Raw genomic sequence first — 27,956 nt, 5'->3', positions numbered from 1 at the left:
GTGCCTAACATTTTTAAAGTGGGGATCAGTGTGTGTACCGTATGTGTTTGTGGGATGCTCATGGGCAAACGTCAAGGGAATGGTAGGTCAAGCTATACAATACAGTATTCTGTACTTATTCACAAGTTTATGGTCAACATAATTTTCAGTGTTTAAGCCAATGTGGGGGGAAAAGGATACAAAGTAGTCTTCAAAATATGACATTTGACCGTTACAAATGTATAGTAGCCTTTACGTGCTTTTTGCCATACTATAGAACACTTTTGTAATCCAATATTTTTTTTATCTAGGCAAGTCGGTTAAGAACAAATTCTTATTTACAATGACGGCCTTCCGGGGAACAGTGGGTTAACTGCCTTGTTCAGGGGCAGAACGACAGATTTTTACCTTGTCAGCTTGGGGATTCAATCTAGCAACCTTTCTGGAATGGCCCCATGCTCTAACCACTAGGCTACCTACCTGCCACCCCAAACTGTTACATATTCAGGAATATATAGTCATTTTGAAGTCTGTATTATTTTATATGTATGTAATCAATGCAAAAAGAATGTTGTTTTGAGATGTAATATTTGTTCATGCCAAACTGTTAACGGTCAAATGACTAATACAAACATTTTGTAATGAATCTTTTGGAGACATTTTGTATCCTTTTTTATTTGTACTTACTTAATAAAATGAAATATTTGTATATACCATCTTAACATTTGTTTTGTAGTTGTATGTTATAAACACAGTTAATAAACTGATGACAGCACTCTGTTCAGTATAACGTTATAAGCAAGCTTCATGTTCATGACAGAAATATGTATACTGTGTAGCTTCCTTCAAACTTACCTCATACAGAAACGAATACAGGATACACTTCAAACATTCACAAACACAAATATTACATTGAAATGGACAGCAAAGAAAGAGAAATTAATCTTCAATCCAGTGTTGTACGTCCCATTTTAGCATGCAGCATTCCAGTGAGTGTGGGAGTGACAGAACATGGCACAGGGATATTATAAGGTGTGTGAGTGAGTTAGGGGGAACATCTCAGGGAGGGATTTCTGGGGAAATGAAACTTACACCTTTACATAATGACAGCAGCAGCTCCTTGCCCCAGCTCATTGCACTCTAACCCCGAGACACACGACCAGGCCTGCCATCCTACACAGCTACCACTGGACTGACCTGACCCAATCTGAAAGATGGGGCCTTGGACCCTGCTGCTCCTGCACCTACCCCTGGGTAGGCTCTGTTTTTTTGAAGGGGGTCTCTGGGGGGAAATGAAGGGGAAGGCAATATCTTGTCTGTTGCACAACTGAATGCATTCAACAAAATTTGGCTTCCGCATTTAACCCAGCCCCTCAATTGATTTTCGTTGATTGTTTGGGTCATGCATTTTACTTTCTGGCGAGGACTGCAGTATTTAATGTAGGATGTTCCTCTTGCAAGTTGCAACTCTTGAAGGAGGCCTGTATAATGTACTGTATATTGATTGACACACCACAGTATCTTATCTTCATTGTTAGTATTATTTGAGACAGAAAAAAATTCTGTAAATGTTTGATGTGTTTTCGTTTGCATTGTCTCTGCTACTAACATTTTGCTCTGCTAAAATGTCTCTTTCTCTGGCTGTCCTGTTCTGTGTCTGTCTATCATTTTGGATGGGTTTTTTTGTTGTCTGTCTCACTCTGTCTATCTGTGTGTGTGTGTGTATCTTCCAGTGGTGTCCATGCTCCCAGCCCCTACCAACGTGTCCATTGTCTCCTTCAACTTGGAGCACACTCTGACCTGGCTGCCAGGTCCAGAGACTCCTGACAACACACATTTCACAGTTCAGAGCCTCAGGTTAGCTCACACTTACACTTCAGTCCCATGCTTTCATTTCATTTAACTTCTCCTTATACGTAGCTGCTGAATAAGCACTTTCTTTTCAGGGTTGTCTTCCAGGATGATCCAATGCTTTCGTTTCGTCTGGTTAGCTGGTCAAGGCCAACACTGAATCACTGCAATTGTGCAATGTAGAGCCGTGTAGATATCTTCATCAGTGTTGCATTTCCTTAGCTTCTCCCTTCTATTTCTCTCTCTTTTTCTCTCTCAAATCAATTTCAATTCATTTTCATTTGCTTTTTTTCGTACATGACATAACAATGTACATATTGGCAAAGTGTACTTTGGAAATGGAATGATTCATTAATAATATCAATAACAACATCATGAAAAATTGTCAAGATTTTCACAGACAGGACTATCAGTAACAGCAATAATCTAGGGTGGGGGGGTGGGTGGAGTTGTATTAGAAATGGAAATCAGTAAGTAAATAAATGTGTGCAGGTTTGTTTGTCAGACACTGTCCCTCATTTTGGTTACATTTTAGTCATTTAGCAGATACTCTTATCCAGAGTGACTAGGATTAAGTGCCTTGCTCAAGGGCACATTGACAGATTTTTCACCTAGTTGGCTCTGAGTATTCAAACCAGCAACCTTTTGATTACTGGCCTAAGGCTCTTAACCGCTCGGCTACCTGACGCCCAGCAATGGGGTGCGCTGCCAACCCACAGCTCTCTGCGTCCTCCCCCCTACAGGAAGGGTAGCCTCTTCTCATCAGAGAGGTCTTGGAAACCTTGAATTATGATTTCAGATTTGGTGAAATTAAACTCTCTAATTTCTTTACATCTCTCTCTCCCTCGTCCAGGAAGAACTCATGGCAGCTCGTGAAGGGTTGTGCTAGGTTGAAGACCCGCCAGTCATGTGACCTCACTAACACGTTCAAGGATCCCTTCTATCATTACAAAGCCCGTGTTCAAGCCATCACCACTACTCAGAAGTCCAACTGGTCCCTCTCTATGCTCTTCTACCCCTTGACTGACAGTGAGATGCTTTTACTCTACCTTTTCCCCCTCCATTTCAGTCTCCTTTTCTTTTCCTTGGAATACCGCGGCTCACTAGACAAAATGCATGTTGAGAATGGTATTTGAGTGAAACATTAGTCTACCCTTTTTTTAAATATTAGGAAATTGACAAAATATTGTCCATTCTAGAGGTCCTCGTTACATCATTTACCTGTTTAGATTTACCTGTATATAATCATTCAGTCTTCACTGTAACCTCTGACCCCTGATGTTGCAGCATTGCTGGGCCCTCCAGTGGTGTCCGTGTCCGGCTGTGGGAACTGCCTGCTCCTGCAGGTAACTCCCCCCACATCCAGGGGCCTGCAGCGCTCCCTGTCCCCCACACAGCTCTACTACAGACAGTTCACTTGCAAGGTGCGCCGGACCAGGGATGGATCTCAGGTAGGACTTGACTTGGTCGTTCAAAATGTGAGTTGGGGGGGGGGGGGACTTCTTAACATATCTCTTTAGCTGACATCTGACATCTCCTTACAGCTTTGATCTTACACTCATTCTGATACCTTGCCCTGTCACGTTGGGTTTGACCTATCAGCATCATTTTGAGGTTGATGTTGTTTTTTACAGTGTAAAGATATGTGAAAGGACATATACCAAGAAAATAAAGTTGTGAGAATGTGGTCAAACCCACACACGTTATATTTGAATAGAACCTGAGATGAACATCAGGGCATTGATGAGAAAGCAGATCAGTATCTGTTTAATATAATAATTTAATCGTGCACATTTTTCCTCTCTGAGGGTTGTTTATCTTTCATGAATACAGATGTAGATACGTGTGGTTTTTGCCCACACCTCTCAGGAGCACTCAGTCTGGTTTGTGTTCGAGGAAACTGCCTCTTGCTCTGAGAAAAAGTACGCCTACACAGATTCAAGAGGAGGGGTCTCTTCTCCTCATCTCTTTGTCAGTCATCTCATCTCCCTATCTCTAAGCCACAGTTATTTGTCAATTCAGTACAGATACAGTGAATCTAATACAAGAAAACAATGAATGAACAAATCATTAGTCAAGGGACTAATCTCTTAATGAGATATTGGTATTATAGCTACACACATGGCTATGAATTAGACCGTTGTGGACAATGATCAATGTGGATTACTTATCCAAAGCATTACAGCATGGTAAACGGGTCTATAAACATTATATAAACATTGTGACAATGTCTCTGCCTTTTTGTAGTTCAGCATGTGGGTCACCTCCACTGAGAAAACTGTGATTGGCTACCTGGAGCCAGGGGCGGAGTATTGCGTGACTGTCACCCCATCTACGAGCTTTAACCCTCACTCTGTCCCCTCTGAGCCCCACTGTGCCTTCACCAGCCCTACTGCTGCCAACACAGGTACAGTACCAGGGCCTAACAGCACAACAAAGCAATACAGCACTGGTAAATCAGTCATACACAACAGGCACGGCCATTATTTTACATCAGTGTTTACATCTGTTAGCAATTATAGTCCGTAACCCTTGGTGTCTGTCTGTCCCCCAGTGCCTGTGGTTCTGAGTGTACTGTGTGCCTTTAGCCTCCTGGTGGTGCTCCTCTGTGGAATAGTGGTCTATAGTGGTCGCCTGCTCTGTATGCACAAACCTCTCCCCAAAACACTGGTACTATTGCCACTTCATTCAACTGCACAGCGAAATTTGATTGGTAAATTGAACACTGCAGGTGTTCAATTTCACACTTTTGAAGTGTTTAAATGAGAACCACCAGAAAGTGTTGAATTTATACATTTCAAAATTCTGCCATTTAACACTGATACTTTGCAACACCAGTGGTGCACTAACTTCGTATTAAAGTTACACTGTTATAGTGTTGACTAATATCTTGTATTTAACACTTCAGAATTCAATGTTTACACTACGTCAGTGATAAATGTATACAGTTATGGCGTTCACCTTTCCCTTTAGAGCATTTTGTTAAGTGTTAAATCAACAATTTAAAACTGTTTTAGTGTCTATAGGGTTCCACACTTTTCAGTGTTAAATTAACACACTGTTTAACACACAGTGTAAAGCCTTATTTGCATATTTCCCAGAGTGCCTTGCTTTTCAAGTGAATTGTGGAGTTACGGCCCATAACTGTATTTGTTAGTGACAGAGACATTGTTGTTGCATCCATTTTCATCCATCTTCACCTAGTGAGATCCTAAGCAAATGTCTTATAATTAAAATACAATTCTTTAACACAATACAACGCATACAGTGCATTCAGACAGTATTCAGACCCCTTGACTTTTCCCACATTTTGTTACGTTACAGCCTTATTCCAAAAAGTATTTAAAATACAATTATCATCAATCTACACACACTAGCCCATAATGACAAAGGGAAAACAGGTTTGTAGACGTTTAGAATAATAGTTGTCACGAACCGGCTCAAAGCCCGTAACAAAGGGAGACAACGTGGAGATAAGGAGTAACAAAATATATATTTATTAACTAAAGCAACTAAGGAAAATATACAATGGTGTGTGTAATCAGTAATCAGTAGTGTAAGTGAGTGTTTTGCATGCATGAATGTGATAATGCAGGGTGTTGAAAGGTGCCAAGGCAAACAAACAAACAAAAGGCCACCAAGAACCACAACACAATCTACAAAGGTGTCTGCATGGAGAGAGTCTCCTCCATGAATGTGGAAAAGGTCTATTTATCCTGGGACACACCTGGCCCAGGTGTTTCCCATGTAGCTGACGACCCTCCCAACTCCGCCCACCGGCATCCTAATAAGGAAACAAGAACAAAGAGAGAACACGGCAGACAGAGTGGGAGGGTCGTCACATAGTGAAGACATCAAAACTATGAAATAACACATATGGAATCATGTAGTAACCAAAAAGAGTTCACAAAGCTGTCATCAAGGCTAAGGGTGGCTCTTTTGAAGAATCTCGAATATAAAATAGATTTTGATTTGTTTAACACTTTTTTGGTTACTACATGATTCCATGTATTATTTAATAGTTTTGATGTCCTCACTATTATTCTACATGTAGAAAATAGTAAAAATAAAGAAAAATCCTGGAATGAGTAGGTGTGTCCAAACTTTTGACTGGTACTGTATGTAAATCATTTTCTAATCTTTTTTATTTCTGACACAGTTTCAAACATTTCTAAAAACCTGTTTTCCCTTTTTCATTATGGGGTATTGTGTGTAAATTGAGGATTTGTTTTATTCTATACATTTTTGAATAAGGCTGTAACGTAACAAAATGTGGAACAAGTCAAGGGGTCTGAATACTTTCCAAATGCACTGTTATTCATAAGGCCTCATTTTGAGAGCCTAGTTTTTCCTAATACAGTTGCCTTAAAGTCATGGTTTACAGGCAAAACCAGGCCTGCAAGTCACATTATACTGGATGGCAAAGTGATGTAATTCCTATTGGAATCCAACCAGAGTGGGGATATCCAACATTTAGAATTTTTATTCACCCACAACCTGCATTCAGGGTTGGGAAGACTAAGATATGCGGCTACCTTAAGAATCTAAACTGGAACTTGCATTTCATCAACAGGTGCAATAAATCCATATAACGGATTGGATTACCTTAGAAAAATGCATGTTATTTATATAAGCACAAGATTAATTAATCAACACATGCAATAGGGCATGCTGGGAAATATGAAAATGATGGATGTGGTTTTGGTGTAATACTGGTTATTAACACCAACATTAGGGTTCTTTTACACAAATGAGTGATAATGTAACACTTACAGAGTTAATTTAACACCTGAATCAACACTTGAAATGTTACAATGAAAAATCAACACTATGTAACACTGATTAATTTGACACCCTGCTTGAACAACAAACAGTATTTTTTAACAGTCTGTTCATAGTAACACAAATTAACACCACATCAACACCACAACTGCTTACACCAGGATATGAACATAGATCATTTTGCTACTGAAACTTTGCCTGACACCAATGTAAATCAATACAGATTATTATTATTATTGTTATTTATTCACTCAGGGGGAAAGGAAATTAAATCACCATCATTATAATGCTTTTGATATTGCCTCTTCCATGGCTTAACACCCAACCCTTTTTGGCTCTACTCTCTCTGCCTACAGTCCTCTGTTCCTCTCTGTGGTGGTTAGATGCCCACAGATCCCTAGCCTGACCCCTTCAACCTGCTCTCAGTCCTGCCTGTAGTTGGACCCCCATCACCATGACTTTGTCCCTCCCAGGCCATACACAGGGGAGGAGACGTGTCAAGGAAGAAGATGATGATGCAGTTTACTCTGGGCTATGGACTGGTGGTGGTCTCCTCGAGATCAAATAAATATTTAACCCACAATTATCCAGTGATAAGATTATAACAACCCATTGCTTTATATTTATGTCTGAGTCATGACAAAGTTATATTATTATTTTATTGTGAATAAAGCTACTTTGTGATTGATTATAACATGTAAAAAAAAAAAAAGGCATAAGCAAAAACAAAATGTGAAATGTATGTCGATTTTTCTATAAATGTATTGAACTATGTCCTATTCAACAAGTAGTTGAGGTTTCATTATAGACCTGTAATAAAAGGAGGAAATTGAATACGTTTTATTGCGATTCTTTATTATTGACACTGAATATTGCGAAGCTAGGAAATGCCCAGTGCGTGTCATGTTTTTCGTTTGAACCGTACGTAAAGCTTCAGTATTCTTACGCAGCGTAGTTACGCTTACCTCGCAATTCTCAGACCATTCAGAAAGTTGGCTAGACAAACTCAAGAGCAGCCGCAAGAAAAATATAGCCAACAAAACATTTCAGTGTCGTTGGATTACATTGAAAATCTCTTGGATAACATGCAATCTACAGTTTTTACCATCTTGTTTGTCAAAGTATGTTTAACTTTACATGGAATTACAGGTCAGTATTTTGATCTTGGTCTTACCATAGGAGGCATAGCCAACCAACAGGCGATTGTCTATGTTTGTAGGTGAAGGTTTTAAACCTCCTTTTGTAGATATTCCTTTATAATTTCAACGTCTATTATACATGTATTTAACACTCTCATACATTCCTCAATCTATTGTATTGCCAATTGTGAGAACCAATGGAAACACTTGACATTTTGTCGTCGTCGTCATTGCGGTAAATATTAGTTTACTTCCTTCTCTGTAACGCACAGGAATGGTCTCTGTTACGGATGATGTAAATACACATAGGCTAAAGGTTTTATCCAGCAGCATTGCTGTATGGCAGATTTGCGCAAGAGTGTTTCTCTCTATGAAGCAGGCTTAATATCTCGAGTACCTCTTAAAATAGTCTAAGACCTGAAACAATACTATTTCCCCACACCTGCTGCATGATGTACAGCATAGCATCCCAACCTTTTTCGGTTACTGTACCACCAACTGAATTTTGCTCTGCCTGATGTTGATGTGCCCCCTCATCTAAATTTTACTAGTAGGCCTATCACTGGTGTACAGTATATTGTCGGTATGTTCAAATGTATATCTCGGTGCTTTACAGCAGTGTTAGCCGAACTTCCAAGTCCCAGTAACATCAGGATTAACTCTGTCAACATGGGACTAGTGTTGGAGTGGGATGCACCTCAGAACCACACAGAAAACATAACCTACAGAGCAGAGTACAGGTGAGTGGAGACTGTGGTAATATGAAAAACAACACAATGGAGCAAAGTGAGGGTGACACTTTGAAATATGAGGAACTTCCTCCTGTGGGTGCTGGGAAAGGGTAGAACTGACACACCTTCAAGTCGACTTTACCAGTAGACTCTCAATGTGTCATACATAGGCATGCTCACACTCTGGCGTGCTCTTTGTACCTACACACATTCCTACTTTTCTCATACAGTATTGCTCACACTGACACACACACAGACAGTATATTTTTAAGAAATGAGTGCAACTATTTCACTTCCACCTCAAAAAGCACATGAAAGAGGATTTTGACCCCACAATCTATTAGAAACATAATTTTGTTGATATATAATATAATCTCTGAGAAATTAAGCTAATTGGGTATTTTAATTGATAGGATTCATATTCAATAAATATAGGACCTAACACCTGAGTTGGAACCCATTTTTCTAACAATGAGGATTCCAAAGAAATTGTCAAAAGCCCCCCATGGACCCCCCCCCCACACCAACAATGAGTATATGGTATCAGTTCTCTCTGACAAGTAGTCAGAGTATTGTTTCTTCATCCTATGCAATGCAATCCCCGTGAATTTTGGGATGTTTTTTATTCCCCTGATCAGAGAAATTTGTCATTGAAGTTGTTAGCTTTTACAAATTAAATGAAAAGCTAAAATGTATTCAACCCCTTTGTTATGCCAAGCCTAAATATGTTCAGGAGTACAAATGTGCTTAAAATGTCACAAAATAAGTTGCATGGATTCACTCTGGGTATGATAATAGTGTTTTCTGTACCCCACACATACAATTATCTGTTTGGTTCCTCAGTCGAGCAGTGGAGTTCAAACACAGATTCAACCACGTCTACCAGGGTGGTTTACAATGGCCTCACAAAGAAGGATGGGTAGATGGGTAATTAAAATTTTTAAAAAGTAGATATTTAATATCCCTTTCATCGTGGTGAAGTTATTCATTACACTTAGGATGGTGTATCAATACACCCAGTCACTACAAAGATAAAGGTGTCCTTCCTAACTCAGTTGCCGGAGAGGAATGAAACTGCTCAGGGATTTCACCAAGAAAACTGAGGATGGGTCAACAATATTGTAATTACCCTAAAATACTAACCTAAATGACAGAGTGAAAAGAAGTAAGCCTGTACAGAATACAAATATTCCGAAACATGTATCCTGTTTGCAAAAAGGCACTAAAGTAAAACTGCAAAAAATGTGGCAAAGAAATTAACTTTATGTCCTCGGGGGCTCCCGAGTGGTGCAGCGGTCTAAGGCACTGCATCTCATCTGGTTCGAATCCAGACTGTATCACATCTGGCTGTGATTGGGAGTCCCATAGGATAGGACGGTGCACAATTGGCCCAGGCTTAACCTGTCTGGGAACCCCTCGCCAACAGCCAATGAAATTGCTGGGCACCGAATACAAATCAACAGAAATCTCATAAATCAAATTTCTCAAACATACAAGTGTTAGGCACCATTTTAAAGATACAATTCTCGTTAATCCAGCCACAGTGTCTGATTTTAAAAATGCTTTACAGCGAAAGCTCCACAAACGATTATGTTAGGTCACCACCAAGCCACAGAAAAACCCAGCCATTTTTACAGCCAAAGAGAGGAAAAATTAATCACTAACCTTTGATGATCATCATCAGATGACACTCATAGGACTTCATGTTACACCATACATGTATGTTTTGTTTGATAAAGTGCATATTTATATCCAAAAATCTCATTTTACATTGGCGTGTTATGTTCAGTAGTTCCAAAACATGCAGTGATATTGCAGAGAGCCACGTCAATTCATAGAAGTACTCATTATAAATGTTGATGAAAATTCAAATGTTATGCATGGAAGTTTAGATAAACCTCTCCTTAATTTTTTTTTTATACTTCCGGAAAAAGCATAATCTGAGTACTGCGCTCAGAGCCCAAAACAGCCAAAAGAAATATCCGCCATGTTGCGCAGTCAACATTAGTCAGAAATAGCATTATAAATATTCACTTACCTTTGATGATCTTCATCAGAATGCACTCCCAGGAATCCCAGTTCCACAATAAATGTTTGATTTGTTCGATGAAGTTCATCATTTATGTCTATATACCTCCTTTTGTTAGGGCATTTGGTAAACAAATCTAAACGAGCATGCAACTTCCAGCAGAAAGGTCGGACGAAAATTCAAAAAAATTATATTACTGGTCGTAGAAACATATCAAACTATGTATAGAATCAAACTATGTATAGAATCAATCTTTAGGATGTTTTTATCATAAACGTTCAATAATGTTCCAACCGGAGAATTCAATTGTCTGTAGAAAAGCAATGGAACGAGAGCTACCTCTCTTGTAAATACGCATGACTTTGATCAAGGCTGCTGGCAAACCTCTGACTCATTCCCCTCTCATTTGGCCCCACTTCACAGTAGAAGCCTCAATCAAGTTTCTAAAGACGGTTGACATCTATTGGAAGCCTTAGGAAGTGCAACATAACAAAAATCCCACTGTAACTTCAATAGGGGCTGAGTTTAAAAACTACAAACCTCAGATTTCCCACTTCCTGTTTGGATTTTTTCTCAGGTTTTTGCCTGCCATATGAGTTCTGTTATACTCACAGACATCATTCAAACAGTTTTCGAAACTTCTGAGTTTCTATCCAATACTACTAATAATATGCATATATTAGCATCTGGGACCGAGTAGGAGGCAGTTTACTCTGGGCATGCTTTTCATCCAAAAGTGAAAATGCTGCCCCCTATCCCAAAGAAGTTAACTGACCTGCCTAGTTAAATAAAGGTTAAATATATACAAATATATATAAAGTGTTATGTTTGGGGCAAATCAAAAACATTACTGAGTAACACTCTTCATATTTCAAGCAGGGTGTTGGTTGCATCATGTTATGGGTATGCTTGTCATCTGCAAGGATTAGTGAAATTTTGGGGATAAAAAGAAACACAGCTATAAGCACAGGCAAAGTCCTAGAGCAGTGGTCGCTGACTGGTTGATCACGATCAGCTGGTCGGTCTTCAAGGCATTCCTAGTCGATCACCAAATATTTCTGTAGAAAAGCCAACGAACGATAAAGGCTTGCGCTCCTTTTTTAAACCTGTTGAGTTGTTGCCGGTAGGTGCACTTGATTCAAAAGTCCTGCGCACCGGGTAAGCAAAGAGTTCCTATGAGACAAACTACGCCTACCCGGCGGACCGGAATATCTGTGACTAAATGGAGAGCACCTACTGGGCTGCCCAATCGGATAGCTCAAATTACCGTGGCTACAGAGCTTCCATGACCCTGGCCACAGTCAAGTTTAATAGGCTACTCGCCTGCTTAAGATTTAATAACTTTTAAAACCATGACCACAGAGGGACTGTTAACGAATACAGCAAAGAGCTGCTGTTTTGATGAGTGAGTTAATGTTTAAATGTATATGTAGCACTGTCACTGTTTTTATTCAACACTATTACAAAACGCGCTTCTCCGTTCTTCCGCTCGGGCTGCAGTTGCAATGAATGAATAGCCAAGTATTGAAAGCCCTGCGTTTTATTATCATTATTATTAGCTGCTCATCGTGTCGATTTTAATATGAAGGAATATTTAACTTTCTCTGGTCATAGGAATAACATGAATTTGTGCATGAGGCAGATGCGGTGCGACTCAAGTTTTGCCATCAGGTGGAAGACTGTGTCCCCTCTCTCTGGTCAGTCTCAGCGGAGGAAAGGAAGGAGAGAGCAGGTGGAAGACGGTGTCCCCTCTCTCTGGTCAGTCTCAGCGGAGGTAAGGAAGGAGAGAGCAGGTGGAAGACTGTGTCCCCCCTCTCTGGTCAGTCTCAGCGGAGGAAAGGAAGGAGAGAGCAGGTGGAAGACTGTGTCCCCCCTCTCTGGTCAGTCTCAGCGGAGGAAAGGAAGGAGAGAGCAGGTGGAAGACTGTGTCCCCTCTCTCTGGTCAGTCTCAGCGGAGGAAAGGAAGGAGAGAGCAGGTGGAAGACTGTGTCCCCCCTCTCTGGTCAGTCTCAGCGGAGGAAAGGAAGGAGAGAGCAGAGACCGTGAGAGGCAGTTGGGAAAAATAGTTTTGAACGGTCATCAGTCAGAAACTCGGGGGTCTTTCTAGAGCTCCGACTTTTCGACCTGAAGATCACTGACGTCGTGATTTGGTCTCGTTGAACATCAGATGCAGGTACCATCAGTTCAGTAAAATAAAAAAGCTAATTATTTAAATTCATGCTCCACAGTGGCTCACAAGTGCTAAACCAACTGCTCTATTTTGTTATCAAAGCTCAAGTTTTTAAATATAACATGGTCTGATTAACAATATTGGCAGGCCAATCATAGAGCCAATATCCTGTGATAATCTATTAGGCCTACTGCCCAAACCTCATTCCTACAAAATTGTTTGTGTGAGGTTAATGTAAAAAAAAAAAATCTGAGCAGTAGATCTCAGCTGCTTTTTGACTGTGAAAGTGATCTTGACTCAGAAAAGGTGACTGCTGTCCTAGAGGAAAACCTGGTTCAGTCTGCTTTCCAACAGACACTGGGAGGCAAGTTCACATTTCAGCGGGACAATAACCTAAAACACAAGTCCAAATATACACTGTATTTGCTTACCAAGATGTTCCTGAGTGGCCTAGTCAGAGACCTGACTAGTGGCCTAGTCCAGTCCATGGCAAGACTTGAAAATGGCTGTCTAGCAATGACCAACAACCAACTTGACAGAGCTTGAAGAATTAACAAGTAATAATAATGTGTTGTAATCGCTGCCAAAGTTTATTCTAACATGTATTGACTTAGGGGTGTGAATACTTATGTAAATGAGATATTTCCGTATTTAACTTATCAATACATTTGCACACAAAAAATACATCTTTTCACTTTGTCATTATCGGGTATTGTGTGTAGATGGGTGAGAGAAAAATGAAAAAAAAAAGTTATACATTTTGAATACTCACACTGGCAAATCAGATGTTAGGTACTGTAACACAACAAAATATGGAATAAGTCCATTTACTTGCATTGGATTTGTGCCACAAATGCTAAAATGTTAGCATTTGAAGCAGTAGCCAGGTAAAGAAACCAAAGCATGGGTTGCTGTCATACCTTCCATAAACTGCCTATTAATCATCTAGTAGCAGGAACAGCAACATCTAGTGATCAGAAGCTGGTAATATCAGGATGTAGGATAGGACATTTCTCTGAAAGAAAAACGTTTAATAATAATACATTCACTCAGAAAACATTGCATTGGATGAAGAAACAATACTCAGAGCACCTGTGTACTTTTTGTTGTGCTCGGTTTGGTTGAGGGTCCGTCGGTGGCTGTTGACCATTTCTTTGTATTCCTCATGTCTTACTCATTGTTTGAAAGAAAGTTTGGCCCAAATTGGATGTTAGCTACTGTATTTATTGGATATTGTATGAACGTTGAAAAGACGTCATTTATAGACGTCTATGTTTGGGCCAAATCAAGGCTGGGCCAGACCGGACAAAATCTGAACCAAACATAGACTTCTATGATTGGTTCAGATTTGGACCGGACCAAAAACCAATGTCTGTGGAACTCAAGGCCGATCTGGACTTGGACAAAAATAGACGTCCAAAAGGCATTTGCATTGGTCCGTGCTGACTGAGGTGTAGCCTGTTGCCTGAAATATCATTTTATGAATGGCCAATTATGTGATAAGCCTTCCGTTTGTAAAACACCAAAAAAGACATCCGGACAGGACCAAAAAAAAGACGTCTGCTCGTGCTTACTGGGGTGTCGGGCAATGGAATTTTATGAATATCCATCCATGTGGTGGGCCCACCATTTGTAAAACAGGCTGTTGCCTTTATTTGTCCAACAACACACTGGAGAGGCACGCTGGGAATGGACAAGCAAAATCATTTGCGCCCATGCCTTTGATAAAGTTGGCCCTGATTATCACAGGGCGGCATCGGCGTTCATCTAAAAAGCCCATATGCCACTGGTTGAGAGAAATTATCATTGTTTTTGGGCAGAATTTTGTGAGGTTCTATGTGTTGTTGTTGGTGCGTCTTGGTCAGTTTAGCTCCGAAGATGCCGCCCTCGTCAATCTGCCGCCACCTAATCCTGCCTAATGAGCATCCGACCATGCTGGTAATAATATTCTACTGCAATAACTATTATGCCATGTTTTGATACAGGGGCTTAGTCGGACGCAATGAGGTTGTATGTTGGAACACAACAGCCCAAAGCTGTGACTTCACCAGTCATCTAAACAAATTTGGAGTGTACACTTTCCAAGTGAGGGCAGAACGAGAGGGGGACACATCTCGCTGGATGAAGACTAAGAAGTTTGTCATGGATGAACACAGTGAGTTTATACCCATCTCCGTAACAGCTTTGACAGATCTTCAGGGTATGAAAGTGTATTAACATGCACTGTTCAACCAGAGGTTGGGTAAAACACAGTGTGTCACTGTGAATAAAGCCTGGAGCCTGACAGAATTGCCTCTTTAATAGACTAGTCTATGGTTATCAGCTAGCAAGTGTGATTTCTTTAACCCTCCTCATCTGAGAGGTGTTCACTTCCTCTAGGTCACTTCCTTTCAAATGTCTCTCTACAGCCACGCTAGGCCCTCCCGGTGTGGCGCTCGTCTCCAGTGGTGCTGTCATTGAAGTGAGCATCAACGACCCAGTGCTCAAGATCTCTGAGTTCAAAGACTTATACAACAACGCACACTTTAATATCACCTACTGGAAAGAGGGTCAGGAGGAGAAGGTATGGTGACCATTTTGGGATCTGATCATGTTAAAATAAAGGAAAACAGACTGTCGCCAGATCTTTCACACCTGGTGGTTAACAAGCAGTACTTCATAGTAACGGGAGCCAATAAGGAGTATGAGGTACAGGTTTAAGCAGATTGCGAATTATACCGTGACATGTTTATGGATCTAATAGTAAAGACGTGTCATTTAACATTCAAAATTGTTTTATTACCTTTTTAATTTGGCATGAACACAACCAGTCATGATGTTTTCGTCTTATTGTCAAAAAAAAAAAGAGTAGACTACTTGTGCATGCTCGTCCACTCCAAAATAGTTCCAGCATCCGAACAGTGCACATCTTTTACAAAACACCTAACAGTTTAATGACAATCGGCGATTATCATTTGGTCGACGCTCTTGTAGCCTGAATTAATTGATGCCTCTTGCTGACTGTCCCAGGATGACAAGTGCAGACACGTGGGTGTTTTTGTTGTTGTTTTTTTTGCCTTGACACAGGTGGGGTTGTTTGTTTAATTTGGAATACACTTTTATTTTAATATTTACCACTGTGGCAGTATAAATTGCATTTTAAACAAATAAAATAATGGTGAAATTAGCATTACTTAGAGCATCGGTTTCACGTTGTTGCTTTTAGGGGGAACCTTCTGGGTTTAGGGTCAGAGCACAAAAACTACTTATCCATCTGCCAATGGTAACTGTTATGACTGTGGGTGGGATAATCTGATGGCGCTGTCGATCCTCACTACTTCTCTATCACCCCCTCCCAGGACAAAAGTATGAAATGCACCCCACTTCGTAAAGTGGTCTTGGCACTGGAGCCATGGACCAGGTACTGTGTTCAGGTCTGGGTGTACACCCAGAGGTTCTCCAAACACAGCCAGCCCAGCAATGTTACATGTGAGAGCACCGCTAAGGGTGAGCCCCATGTCTCTCGCTCTCTTTCCGCATCTCTCTCTCTCTCTTCCTCCCTTTCATCGGTTAAACACAAATGATGAGGATTTGATTAGATTGCTGCCTTCAGTGCTTCTCCAAGTCCCCTGTGCTCAACTAAATTCTTCCTCCCTGGTGTCCTTTTTCCAACCCCAACCACTCCTCAGGCAATGACAGGCCTTGGGTGGTAGCCCTGGTGACGTTTGTGGTGATGGCTGTGGCAGTGGCCCTGCTGGCCCTGGCCTTCTGGTACTGCTACAGGGTGGTCCGCTTCCTCAGACCCAAGGCCAAGCTGCCTGAACATTTCACAGAGGTCAGTAGTATGACTCATGATCATTGTGTTTTAATGAATAATAGACTGTATTTCTTTGTGTGTAGCAGTGGAGGGTGATGGGTCAAAATAATGTTGTTCTCTGTAACACAATTATGTGGTATTCTATTCTATGCAGTAGCTGTTGGATTCACCATGCTCCTCCATCCTGGCCATACAGAGCAGCCTCCAGCCTGAGGAGGTGTACCATGAGCTCCGCGTCATGCCAGGTGGGGCATAGACAAAGGAGAGCTCTATCTGTTGGTCGGAAGAACGTAATACACACAGACTGGGAGAAAACACACAGACCGTCTGGCTGTGTTCGAGAGTATCAAAACTGTGGATTGAGACTGACTGACAGATCTACAAATAATATTGAAAAGTTATTTACGTTGCAAGGTGATTTGTTGATCAGTCATTCTCGACTCGCCTTTAAAGTCGGCTGCAATGTCGAACACGCCCAAAGTGGGTGGGGAAGATATGGGTCAAAAATAGGAACTGAGTAGTCCCAGGTGAAGTAAGAAAAGAGAACAAGGACTGAAATAGATGGCAGAAAAGAGGACGTGTATCTTATTGAGAATTGAGAAATAATATTCTGACATCTGGGATTTAGTGATTTTTATTAATGTTGATGAAATGCTAAGAGAGCTACTTACTGTGATGTGTTTATTTATGTGACCTTTAAGTGTATGATAATGATCAATATTGCCTATCATTCATTACGGCCATGCATGGTAAGCCTACACTGGCATTTTTTGGGGAATCATGGCTATAGGGCAACGGAATGGTTCAACCACTGTCATCAGAGAGACTTACAACACAGTCCAAATGGCACAACACCAGGAAGGGAGTATTACATGGTCTGTGTTTATGCCTTGATGCACTCTGTGTTTGTTCCTATGTGTCTCTGTGTGACTCTGTGTTTGTTCCTATGTGTCTCTGTGTGACTCTGTGTTTGTTCCTATGTGTCTCTGTGTGACTCTGTGTTTGTTCCTATGTGTCTCTGTGTGACTCTGTGTTTGTTCCTATATGTCTCTGTGTGACTCTGTGTTTGTTCCTATGTGTCTCTGTGTGACTCTGTGTTTGTTCCTATGTGTCTCTGTGTGACTCTGTGTTTGTTCCTATGTGTCTCTGTGTGACTCTGTGTTTGTTCCTATATGTCTCTGTGTGACTCTGTGTTTGTTCCTATGTGTCTCTGTGTGACTCTGTGTTTGTTCCTATATGTTTCTGTGTGACTCTGTGTTTGTTCCTATGTGTCTCTGTGTGACTCTGTGTTTGTTCCTATGTGTCTCTGTGTGACTCTGTGTTTGTTCCTATGTGTCTCTGTGTGACTCTGTGTTTGTTCCTATATGTTTCTGTGTGACTCTGTGTTTGTGCCTAATATGTCTCTGTGTGACTGTGTTTGTTCCTATATGTCTCTGTGTGACTCTGTGTTTGTGCCTATATGTCTCTGTGTGACTCTGTGTTTGTTCCTATGTGTCTCTGTGTGACTCTGTGTTTGTTCCTATATGTTTCTGTGTGACTGTGTTTGTGCCTAATATGTCTCTGTGTGACTCTGTGTTTGTGCCTAATATGTCTCTGTGTGACTCTGTGTTTGTGCCTATATGTCTCTGTGTGACTCTGTGCTTGTTCCTATATGTCTCTGTGTGACTCTGTGTTTGTGAAGGATATTAAAGGACCAATGCAGCCATTTTTATCTAAATATCAAATCATTTATAAGTAACAATGAAAACAATCAGAGTAAGGTACTTTTTTAGCAAATAGCAACTTCTTAATCAAGACATTTGCTAGGACTGTCTGGGAGTGCTTTAGGCAAAAACAGAAAATGAACTGTTATTGGCAGAGAGGTTTGGAACTCTTTCTTATTGGTCTATTAACTAATTTACCACATGGTGATGTTACCATGGAAGGCCAAAACTCCATCCTACGTAAAAAGGCTGAAATTTCAGACGGTCTTTTCAAACAGCTCTTATACTTAAAGGACATTATCATAATTTTCATAATTTCAGTATTATTCCAAGCTCATAGTGTGGAAATTTAAAACACAGGTAACTCACGTTTTTGACTGCATTGGCCCTTTAACAGTTGAAGGTACTCTATTAGCACTTGGAAGATGTCGTTTGACATTTGAAGTCATGTTTTATAGACTTTTTACCATTTTATATTGTGGGAGACCACACACACAAACAAGTAAAAAATGTGCCCAACAGTTAAAAATGACTTGCCAAGGGAATAAATATATATTTTTAAATGCTCATAAATGTTTGGTGTTGTCACCTATCATTGGTTATTATCAATGCATGTTTACTTAAAGTTGAAATATCTTGAACCCAAATATAAACACAACATGCAACAATTTAAAGATTTTACTGAGTTACAGTTCATATATGGAAGTCAGTCAATTTAAATAAATTCATTACCCCTAATCTATGGATTTCACATGACTGGACAGGGGCACAGCCATGGGTGGGGCATAGGCCCACCCATTGGGGAGCCAAGTCCAGCCAATCAGAATGAGTTTTTCACCACAAAAGGGGAAATTATTACAGACATATATACTCGTCAGTTTGATCAGCTGTCCTGGTGGCTGGTCTCCACAGGTGAAGAAGCTGGACGTAGAGGTCCTGGGCTGGCGTGGTATCATGTGGTCTGCGGTTGTGAGGCCGGTTGGACAAATTAACATTAAATTCTCTGGCAACAGCTCTGGTGGACATTCTTGCAGTCAACATGCCAATTGCACATTCCCGCAAAACCTTGAGACATCTGTGGCATTGTGTTGTGGGACACAACTGCATATTTTAGAGTGGACTTTTATTGTCCCCAGCACAAGGTGCACCTGTGTAATGATCATGCTGTTTAATTAGCTTCTTGATCAGGTGGATGGATTATCTTGGCAAAGGACAAATGCTTACTAACAGGGATGTAAACAAATGTGTGCACAAAATTGAGAGAAAACATATTTGTGTGTGTATGGAACATTTCTGGGATCTTTTATTTCAGCTCATGATACATGGGACCAACACTTTATATGTTGCGTTTATATTTTTTCCCAGTATCTATCTTCATGCTTACATCCTTATAATCTAATTACATAGGCCTACATGTGATCCAAATCTCTAACATAAGTAAATGAAATATATTATCTTGTGACAACATAGCTAATGTATTTATCTAGATGTTACTGTAATGTTGTGTCCCATGTTATAGCCTACAATTTGTCTTGTCTGTAATATTGTTGTCACAAACAATATTGTCAAATGTCTATTAAGCGTGAGAATTGAATACATATTATAGGCTACACATGGGTTATAGTAGGGGATTTCTACACTGGATTTCTACATTGGAAGCTAAATATGTGTCTCCTAAACCAGCCCTTAATGAGAAAGTACCCCAGATACCAGCCGTGGGGTCAATACCAAGTGAATTTGACGGCTTGGCATATTGTTTACCGAGTAGCTTCTGTGAACTGAAAGTATTCACACCCCTTGACTTATTCCACATTTTGTTGTTTTACAGCCTGAATTCAAATGGATGAAATAGATTATTTTCCTCACCCATTTTTTTTAACCATTACAAGGCAAATCAGTTAAGAACAACCTCTAGTGACTCCCAAACCCGCATGCGGGAGCGTAATCATCGCCTGAAACGAATTAGCATAACGCAACGGACGTAAATATCCCTAGAAAATATTCCTATTCATGAAAATCACAAATTAAATATATTGAGACACAGCTTAGCCTTTTGTTAATCACCCTGTCATCTCAGATTTTCAAAATATGCTTTACAACCAACGCTAGACAAGCATTTGTGTAAGTTTATCGATAGCCTAGCATAGCATTATGCCTTGCTAGCAGCAGGCAACCTTGTCACGGAAATGAGAAAAGCAATCAAATTAAATTGTTTACCTTTGATGAACTTCGGATGTTTTCACTCACGAGACTCCCAGGTAGATAGCCAAAGTTCATTTTTTCCCAAAATATTATTTTTGTAGGGGAAATAGCTCAGTTTGTTCTTCACGTTTGGCTGAGAAATCGCCCGGAAATTGCGGTCACCACAACTCTGAAAAATATTCCAAATTAGCTCCATAATATCGACAGAAACATGGCAAACGTTGTTTAGAATCCATCCTCAAGGTGTTTTTCTAATATCTATTCGATAATATATCCGTCGGGACAATTCGTTTTTCTCTAAGACCGATTGGAGTAATGGCTACCTCTGTATTTTACGCGAGAATCTCTCTCGGAGCCACAATGTGACCACAAACGCAATGTGGCCGCCTACGGCTATTCTTCAACAGAAATGCGTAAAACTACGTCACAATGCTGTAGACACCTTGGGGAATACGTAGAAAGCGTAAGCTCGTTGATGGTACATTCACAGCCAAATAGGGAGTCATTGGAACGCAGCGCTTTCAAAACCTGGGGCACTTCCGGATTGGATTTTTCTCAGGCTTTCGCCTGCAACATCAGTTCTGTTATACTCACAGACAATATCTTTACAGTTTTGGAAACGTTAGTGTTTTCTATCGAAAGCTGTCAATTATATGCATATTCTAGCATCTTTTCCTGACCGTTTAAAACGGGAACGTTTTTTTTCCAAAAAGGAAAATACTGCCCCCTAGCACGAAGAGGATATTATTAATTAAGAACAAATTCTTATTTACAATGACGACCTTCCCCGGCCAAACCCGGACGACGCTAGGCCAATTGTGCGCCACCCTATGGGACTCCCAATCACGGCCGGATATGATACAGCCTGGATTAGAACCAGGGACTGTAGTGATGCCTCTTGTACTGAGATGCAGTACCTTAGACCGCTGCGCCAATACTACATAATGACAAAGTGAAAACATGCTTTTAGAATTTTTTTTAAATGAAATACAGAAATATCTCATTTACATAAGTATTCACAACCCTGTGTCAATAATTTGTAGAAGAAGCACCTTTGTCAGCTTTTACAGCTGTGAATAATTCTGGATAAGTCGCTAAGAGCTTTCCACACCTGGATTGTGCAACATTAGGCCATTTATTATTTTGTCAAATTTGTAGGTCTTGCCATAGATTTTCAAGTAAATTTATGTCTAAACTGTAACTCGGCCACTCAGGAACTTTCACTTTCTTCTTGGTAATTAACTCCAGTGTAGATTTGGCCTTGTGTTTTAGGTTATTGTCCTGCTGAAAGGTGAATTTACCTCCCCAATGTCTGGTGGAAAGCAGACTGAACCAGGTTTCCCTCCAGGATTTTGCCTGTGCTTAGCCTCATTCCTTTTTTATTCTGAAAAACCACTATGCTTGAAAATATGGGGAGTGGTACGTTTTTGGATTTGCCACAAGCATAACACTTTGTATTCAGGACTAAAAGTGAATTGCTTTGCCACATCTTTTGCAGTTTTACTTTAGTGCTTTATTGCAAATCCAGAGTGACTTACATGAGCAAATAGAGTTCAGTGCCTTGCTCAATGGCACATCATCAGATATTTCACCCAGTCAGCTCGGGATTCAAACCAGCGGCCTTTCGGTTACTGTCCCAATGTGCTTAACCACTAGGCTATCTGCCGCCAAAAGTGATAATATTTTCATTTGTCAGCAACCAAGCATCGATCATAATGTCACCAGAATAATCAGATTTCATAAAACGGCAACATGTGGTCTCTTGTTTCTGCATCACTAAATTTGGTCCAATTCACACACATATCAAGAGAATATCCCTGGTCCTCCCTCCTTCCTCTGATCTGACGGAGTCACTAAACAATTGTGCCGGCTCAGCTCTGAACCGCGTAGCGCATAAAAATTGTCTGTCCTCAGGTTGCAACACTCACTACCGAGTTCCAAACTGCATCTGGAAGCAACGTCAGCACAAGAACTGTTCGTCAGGATCTTCATAAAATGGGTTTTCGTGGCCGAGCAGCTGCACACAAGCCTAAGATCACCATGTGCAATACCAAGCGTTGGCTGGAGTGGTGTAAAGCTCACCACCATTGGACACCACCAACGCCATCTCTGGAGTGATGAGTCACGCTTCACCATCTGGCAGTCCGACGGGTGGATCTTGGTTTGGCGGATGCCAGGAGAACGCTACCTGCCAGAATGCATTGTGCTAACTAAAGTTTGGTGGAGGAGGAATAATGGTCTGGGGCTGTTTAGTTCTAGGTCCCTTAAAGCTACAGCATACAGTGGCATTTGTCCCTACGATTATGTGCTTCCAACTGGGTGGCAACAGTTTGGGGAAGGCTTTTTCCTGTTTCAGAATGACAATGCCCCTGAGCACAAAGAAAGGTCCATACAGAAATGGTTTGTTGAGATTGGTGTGGAAGAACTTGACTGGCCTGCACTCAACTCTTAAGAAATATGTCATCCATGTTGGGCACCAGGCGTGTCCATATAGCTGTTCTCATTGTCCTCTTCGGTGGGGTTTATCGGCAGTTGACATCCAAAGCTATGGTGCATTACCGCCACCTACTGTACTGGAGTGTGGGCCAGAGACAGGGAGAAACTAACTATACTCTTTAAACTAATTTCCTGTATCCCCTTCTCCCTCATTAGATCTCAGCCTCTCTTATTTCCCTCTGATACTGCCCACACTGTAGCAATACATGCTCCACGGTCTCTGTTTCCTGTCAGTAATAACAGTTTTCTGTTGGATGCTTTCCTATCACATTTAATGACTTAAATGGCTGTGTCCCACCCTTAATCTTGTACAAATAGCTCTTCTGTCCTGCCATTCTCTCCTCCCCGACATTCCTCTGTACTGCCTGCCTTAGTATCTCTATTCCACTGCTCCTGCCATCTCTACACCATCACTGACCATATTAGACTTTTTGCCTCTGCCTTGCTCATTGAAACTACAACATCAACATCCCCTCTACTAAGTGCTTGTTTAGCCAGTACACCCACTGCCTTGTTCCCCTTCATCCCCACATGTCCTGGGACCCAAGTAAATCTTATCTGTATAACCATCAGTCTAATCCTGCCATGGGTTTGTAGCACCTCATAAAGCAGGTCTTGTCTGCTACGTGAGCTGAAAGACTGTAGACTCATCAAAACTGCTCATGAATCTGCAAATAGCTACTCTTTCTGGCTTAACTTCCTCCACCCACTGCAAGGCCAACAGTATGGCCATCAGCTCCGCCGTATATACAGCCAGATGATTAGTAATACGTTTCCTGACTTTCACCCCATATTCCTGCACTAGAAATGCTGACCCAGTACTTCCTGTCCTTGGATCTTTTGAACCGTCTGTGTATATGACCAGACGACTCTTAAACCAATCAGATGGCTCAACACCCTCCCTATCTTTCTGTAGTCTCTCCAATACTTCTAGATCTACAACTGGAGGAAGGAGTAGCCATGGTGGATTTACACCCACCCAAAGCTTGTGTTCAGTCCTTTCTCATGTTTGCAGTATGCCTGTAAAATATATTTTGCAGGATGAGACACACCATGTCCCTGTAGGCTGACCCAATAATTAGTTGCCAGCTGCTGTCTCCTAATCTGCAATGGCATATCCCCCATCTCCACCTGTAGTGCAGCCACTGGAGACGTCCGAAACGCCCCACTACATATTCTAGTCCTTGACCCTATATGACCCACATCTAGCCTTTCCAATGAGGTCGGGGCTGCCGAACCATACGCTATACTGCCATAGTCTATTACAGATTGGATCAATGGAACATAAATGGTCCTCAACGGGGAACGCCCAGCCCCCCAACTCCTTCCCGTCAGACAGTGCATCACACAGTATTTCAAAATATTGGAAACGTATACCGTCAATGGGCAGTTTCAAGTTCTCACTGGAAAAAAATGCTAATTAGTAGCACGTCTCAAAAGTGAGTCGTAAGATTATAATACGTGGATGAGAAGGAAATGCCCGGGATTTTGATGCCTAATGTGCATCATTTTGTGATAGTCTTGTGTGTATATGTAAGACAATGAATGCTGTATATATTAGGGGTAAGTAAGACCAGGGAGATGTACCTGTTCAGAGTTGTTTATTAGGAAATGGAACTGTACTAATTATCTCATTTTATGAAATAAACAACTATTGTGTCTGTCATTGGTTGTTGCCACTCCAGTTGCCGCCTAACCTTGCTCCACCCCCTTCCCCCTCCGAAAGGACCACAATGAAAATAAGCTTTATTGTGTTAAAATATTAAATTTAATCAATCAATCAATTTAGCACCTTCTTACACTTTCCCACCTGTCAATGTGTTCTGCCCAGGTCAGCCTAGTGTCAAAGTATACCCCAAGGAACCTGAACACCCCCACCCTCTCCAAGTTTCTCCCATATAACCTCAAGCGTACCTCATCTCCCACCTTCCTCCTGGTAAAGAACACTGTCTGAGTTTTCTCCACAGAGAACCTGAATCCCCACATTAATGCCCACCGTTCTACCCCATCAATTGCTTCCTGTACCTTCCTGACTACATTTCTTCCCCTCTTCCATAAGGCCCCATCATCTGAAAAAAAATGACCTCCCAATATTCCGTCCATACCTGAGAGTAAACATCATTGATCATGATTGAGAACAACCGAGGACGAATCACGCTCCCCTGCGGTATACCGTTATCCACCAGGTAGCTGCCCACCCTCACTTGGATAGACCTTCCAAACAAGAAATCCTTTATCCAGTTGTACGTTCTTCCTCCTACCTCCATAATATCAAGCTTGATTAACTCCTCCTTCCACATCATATCATATGCCTTCTCCACATCAAAAAAGACGGCTACAACCATTCACCTTAGCCTTCCTGACCACTGTTTCTAAGCAGAGCACTGGGTCCATAGTTCCCCTCCCCTTCCTGAACCAACTCTGAACTGGCCCCCTACTAGCCCCCTGCTCTCCAGGAAGTAAATTAGCCTCTCCGTAATCATACCTTCCTTAATCTTACACACTGTTGATTTTAAAGCTATTGGCCGATAGCTTGTTGGCCTCGTTGGGTCCTTTCCTGGCTTCCGGATTGGTACCACTACTGCATCCTTTCAGCCGCCGGGTAGTTTCCCGTCTTCCCACACTCTGTTGTACAACACCAATACCTTATCCAGTGCCTCATCACTAAGATGGGCCAACATAACATAGCACACCTCATCTTTCCCAGGTGAAGTTAACCCAGGCTTACCTATTGCCCTTTTTATTTTTGCCATGGTAAATGGTGCATTCAACGCATCATTTACATCCTCCCTCCGATCCAGAACTCCAGGGTCCTCCTCTCTCCCCTTCTGCTCCTCCTCTGACAAATGTGCAGAGCTATGCATCGCTGCCTTCTCATCTGTTACTGCCACATCCTTCCCACTTGTCAACACTGGATAATCCCACTCCCTTCTGACCCCACTCATCCTCTTAATCATAACCCACACTACTCCCACAGGTGTCACACTTCCAATGGTGTCACAGAACTGACACCAACATGACCTCTTTGCCTGACGGATAGTTCTCACCAGGGTCTGGGCCTGCTTATACTGAATCAGATGTTGGAAGTTTCCTTTTCAGTACTCTAAATGCCCTGTTACTACTCCTCGCCATTGCCCCACACTCCTCCATCCACCATGGGACTGCTTTCCTCCTCCTCCTCTTCCTTCTCCCTGAACTCTTAGGTATAGCCTCAGTAGCTGCCCCCGCTAAAGCTGTTCTCACCCAGTTATTGGTACTATCCACATCCCCTCTCATATCCACATCACCTGCTGCTCACTCAACTCTTGAAACTGATCCCACTTTGCCCTTCCAAACACCCACCTGCCTACTCCATCCCCTGACACCTCCTCCCTCTGGCTTACTGTGCATACTATGGGGTAATGATCACTCTACCTACTACCGACTCCTCAACTCACAGATTTCTGCCATCGCACTAGATTTATTTTTATTTTTATTTCACCTTTATTTAACCAGGTAGGCTAGTTGAGAACAAGTTCTCATTTACAATTGCGACCTGGCCAAGATAAAGCAAAGCAGTGTGACACAGACAACAACACAGAGTTACACATGGAATAAACAATAAACAAGCCAATAACACAATAAACAAGTCAATGACACAGTAGAAAAAAAGAAAGTCTATATACATTGTGTGCAAAAGGTATGAGAAGGTAGCCAATAAATAGGCCATAGTAGTGAAGAATGACAATTTAAGTGAGATATTCCTGCTGGAACGTGTGCTACGGGTAGGTGTTGTTATCATGACCAGTGAACTGAGATAAGGCAGAGCTTTACCTAGCACCATCTTCCTGTTCATGTGAGCGCAGCACAACAAGGTGAGTCCAAAAATGTCTTGTATGCTGCTGCATAAACTCTGTAATATGTCAGAGATAATGTGTACTGTAGCTAAGAAAGTAATACAAAGTGTATGTTGTGTAGTAAGCTGTTAGCTGTTGGTGGTGCACATGTAGCCTATAGCCTGTTTTAGAGAAATGTCATCATTGAATATTGTAAGAGGTTTCATTGTCTGCTTATGCCCCCTTTATTTATCCTATGGTTCTGACTTGGTGTACAGGAGAATACTGTAAGAACGGCCCATGTTCTGAATTCTGTCGCTGTACATTTCAAAAGTGCTGAACAAATAGTTATATTGACTATGTCCTAATCAAAATTGTCTTAATCGAAATTACGGATGGCCTCTTATCCGCTTGTCGTCCCCTTATGCCATAGTTTGTACATCTCAATTGTCAGTAGAAACCACATTTGTTTAAGCAAGTCAGCCATTTCACCTATGTTTTTAAAAAAGACAGTAAATGAGGCTGAATGAACTGTTTCGCTGCCAAGGTTCACAAGGTTATGCTGATAGCCAGATGTAGCAATGGTAAGGATTCACTCCATGGTGAAAATAAATCTCTGCTGTTGGGACAGCTCTATGAAGGCCCTAAAATATTGGGGGCACCGTTTGTCACCGTTATCGTGCAATTAATGTACTGTTTAGTGTTGTGGCTTTGCTGGCATGCATCCCATTTTTTGTATTTTTTAGACTAGATTTACATGCTAAAATCTCCTTTTGTTGTTGAGTGTGTATCGATTTCAGGCCCAGGTCATTTAAAGCTGTGTTGCTGAAAATGTACGAACCAGTCTCTCTCCAAAACTAACCAGGTTTTGTTAGAAGAGACCCTACTGAGTATTTCCCACCCCAATTTAGCTGAGACAGATAGAAAAGTTCTCTCTACAAGCCAATATGTATCCCATGCACAGTCTATAACAGTGTATTGCATTGGGCACTATAAAGAGGGCAGAGTGAAAAGCCATCAGCAGGTCGTGTGACACAGTCCCCCTCCAAAACTACACATATTTGGTTAGTAGAGAACCTACTGAGTATTTCCCACCCCACTATCTGAGACGGGTAGAATAGTTCTCTCTACAAACCAACTTCAATTTGCTTACCGCCCCAATAGATCCACAGATAATGCAATCGCCATCGCACTGCCCTATCCCATCTGGACTACCTACGTACCTACAGTATGCAAGAATGCTGTTCATTGACTATAGCTCAG

General features: G+C 41.3%; 2 protein-coding genes across 5 annotated transcripts; both read left to right on the top strand.

Moving 5' to 3' along the window:
• The first annotated feature begins 970 nt into the window (after window positions 1-970).
• On the top strand, window positions 971-7,446 carry LOC110501424 (interferon alpha/beta receptor 2-like). 3 transcript variants are annotated; one of them, XM_021578985.3, is made up of 7 exons: window positions 1,036-1,233; window positions 1,713-1,836; window positions 2,684-2,859; window positions 3,118-3,281; window positions 4,078-4,237; window positions 4,385-4,500; window positions 6,969-7,446. In XM_021578985.3, the coding sequence occupies exons 1-7, from the start codon at window positions 1,194-1,196 to the stop codon at window positions 6,993-6,995; spliced, it is 807 nt and encodes a 268-aa protein (XP_021434660.1). In that variant the 5' UTR covers window positions 1,036-1,193; the 3' UTR covers window positions 6,996-7,446. The 3 variants fall into 3 exon arrangements, with proteins under 3 accessions (XP_021434661.3, XP_021434660.1, XP_090071711.1); XM_021578986.3 differs by lacking the exon at window positions 4,385-4,500 and having other exon boundaries at window positions 971-1,233; XM_090215585.1 differs by lacking the exon at window positions 1,713-1,836 and having other exon boundaries at window positions 1,078-1,233.
• Window positions 7,447-7,553: 107 nt separating this feature from the next.
• Window positions 7,554-18,753, top strand: LOC110501423 (interleukin-10 receptor subunit beta). Of its 2 annotated transcripts, none has more exons than XM_021578982.3 (7): window positions 7,554-7,761; window positions 8,368-8,491; window positions 14,667-14,836; window positions 15,090-15,244; window positions 16,020-16,167; window positions 16,350-16,495; window positions 16,635-18,753. In XM_021578982.3, the coding sequence occupies exons 1-7, from the start codon at window positions 7,698-7,700 to the stop codon at window positions 16,731-16,733; spliced, it is 906 nt and encodes a 301-aa protein (XP_021434657.1). In that variant the 5' UTR covers window positions 7,554-7,697; the 3' UTR covers window positions 16,734-18,753. The 2 variants fall into 2 exon arrangements, with proteins under 2 accessions (XP_021434657.1, XP_021434658.1); XM_021578983.3 differs by having other exon boundaries at window positions 16,632-18,753.
• The last annotated feature ends 9,203 nt before the right edge of the window (window positions 18,754-27,956 follow it).

Source organism: Oncorhynchus mykiss, chromosome 22 (assembly GCF_057628025.1).
Source record: "Oncorhynchus mykiss isolate SJ-2025 chromosome 22, ASM5762802v1, whole genome shotgun sequence".
Lineage (NCBI taxonomy): Eukaryota > Metazoa > Chordata > Actinopteri > Salmoniformes > Salmonidae > Oncorhynchus > Oncorhynchus mykiss.
Note: the sequence above shows the minus strand (reverse complement) of the source record. Positions and strands in the feature narration are given on the sequence as shown.

What these genes read in the sequence shown, in the direction of transcription:
- LOC110501423 (XM_021578982.3), top strand. Translation starts at nt 7,698, where the DNA reads ATGCAATCTACAGTTTTTACCATCTTGTTTGTCAAAGTATGTTTAACT. An exon ending in ACCTACAGAGCAGAGTACAG is followed by an intron (nt 8,492 to 14,666) that starts GTGAGTGGAGAC and finishes GTTTTGATACAG; the next exon opens with GGGCTTAGTCGGACGCAATG. An exon ending in ATGTGAGAGCACCGCTAAGG is followed by an intron (nt 16,168 to 16,349) that starts GTGAGCCCCATG and finishes ACCACTCCTCAG; the next exon opens with GCAATGACAGGCCTTGGGTG.
- LOC110501424 (XM_021578985.3), top strand. Translation starts at nt 1,194, where the DNA reads ATGGGGCCTTGGACCCTGCTGCTCCTGCACCTACCCCTGG. An exon ending in CTTCTACCCCTTGACTGACA is followed by an intron (nt 2,860 to 3,117) that starts GTGAGATGCTTT and finishes CTGATGTTGCAG; the next exon opens with CATTGCTGGGCCCTCCAGTG. An exon ending in AACCTCTCCCCAAAACACTG is followed by an intron (nt 4,501 to 6,968) that starts GTACTATTGCCA and finishes CTCTGCCTACAG; the next exon opens with TCCTCTGTTCCTCTCTGTGG.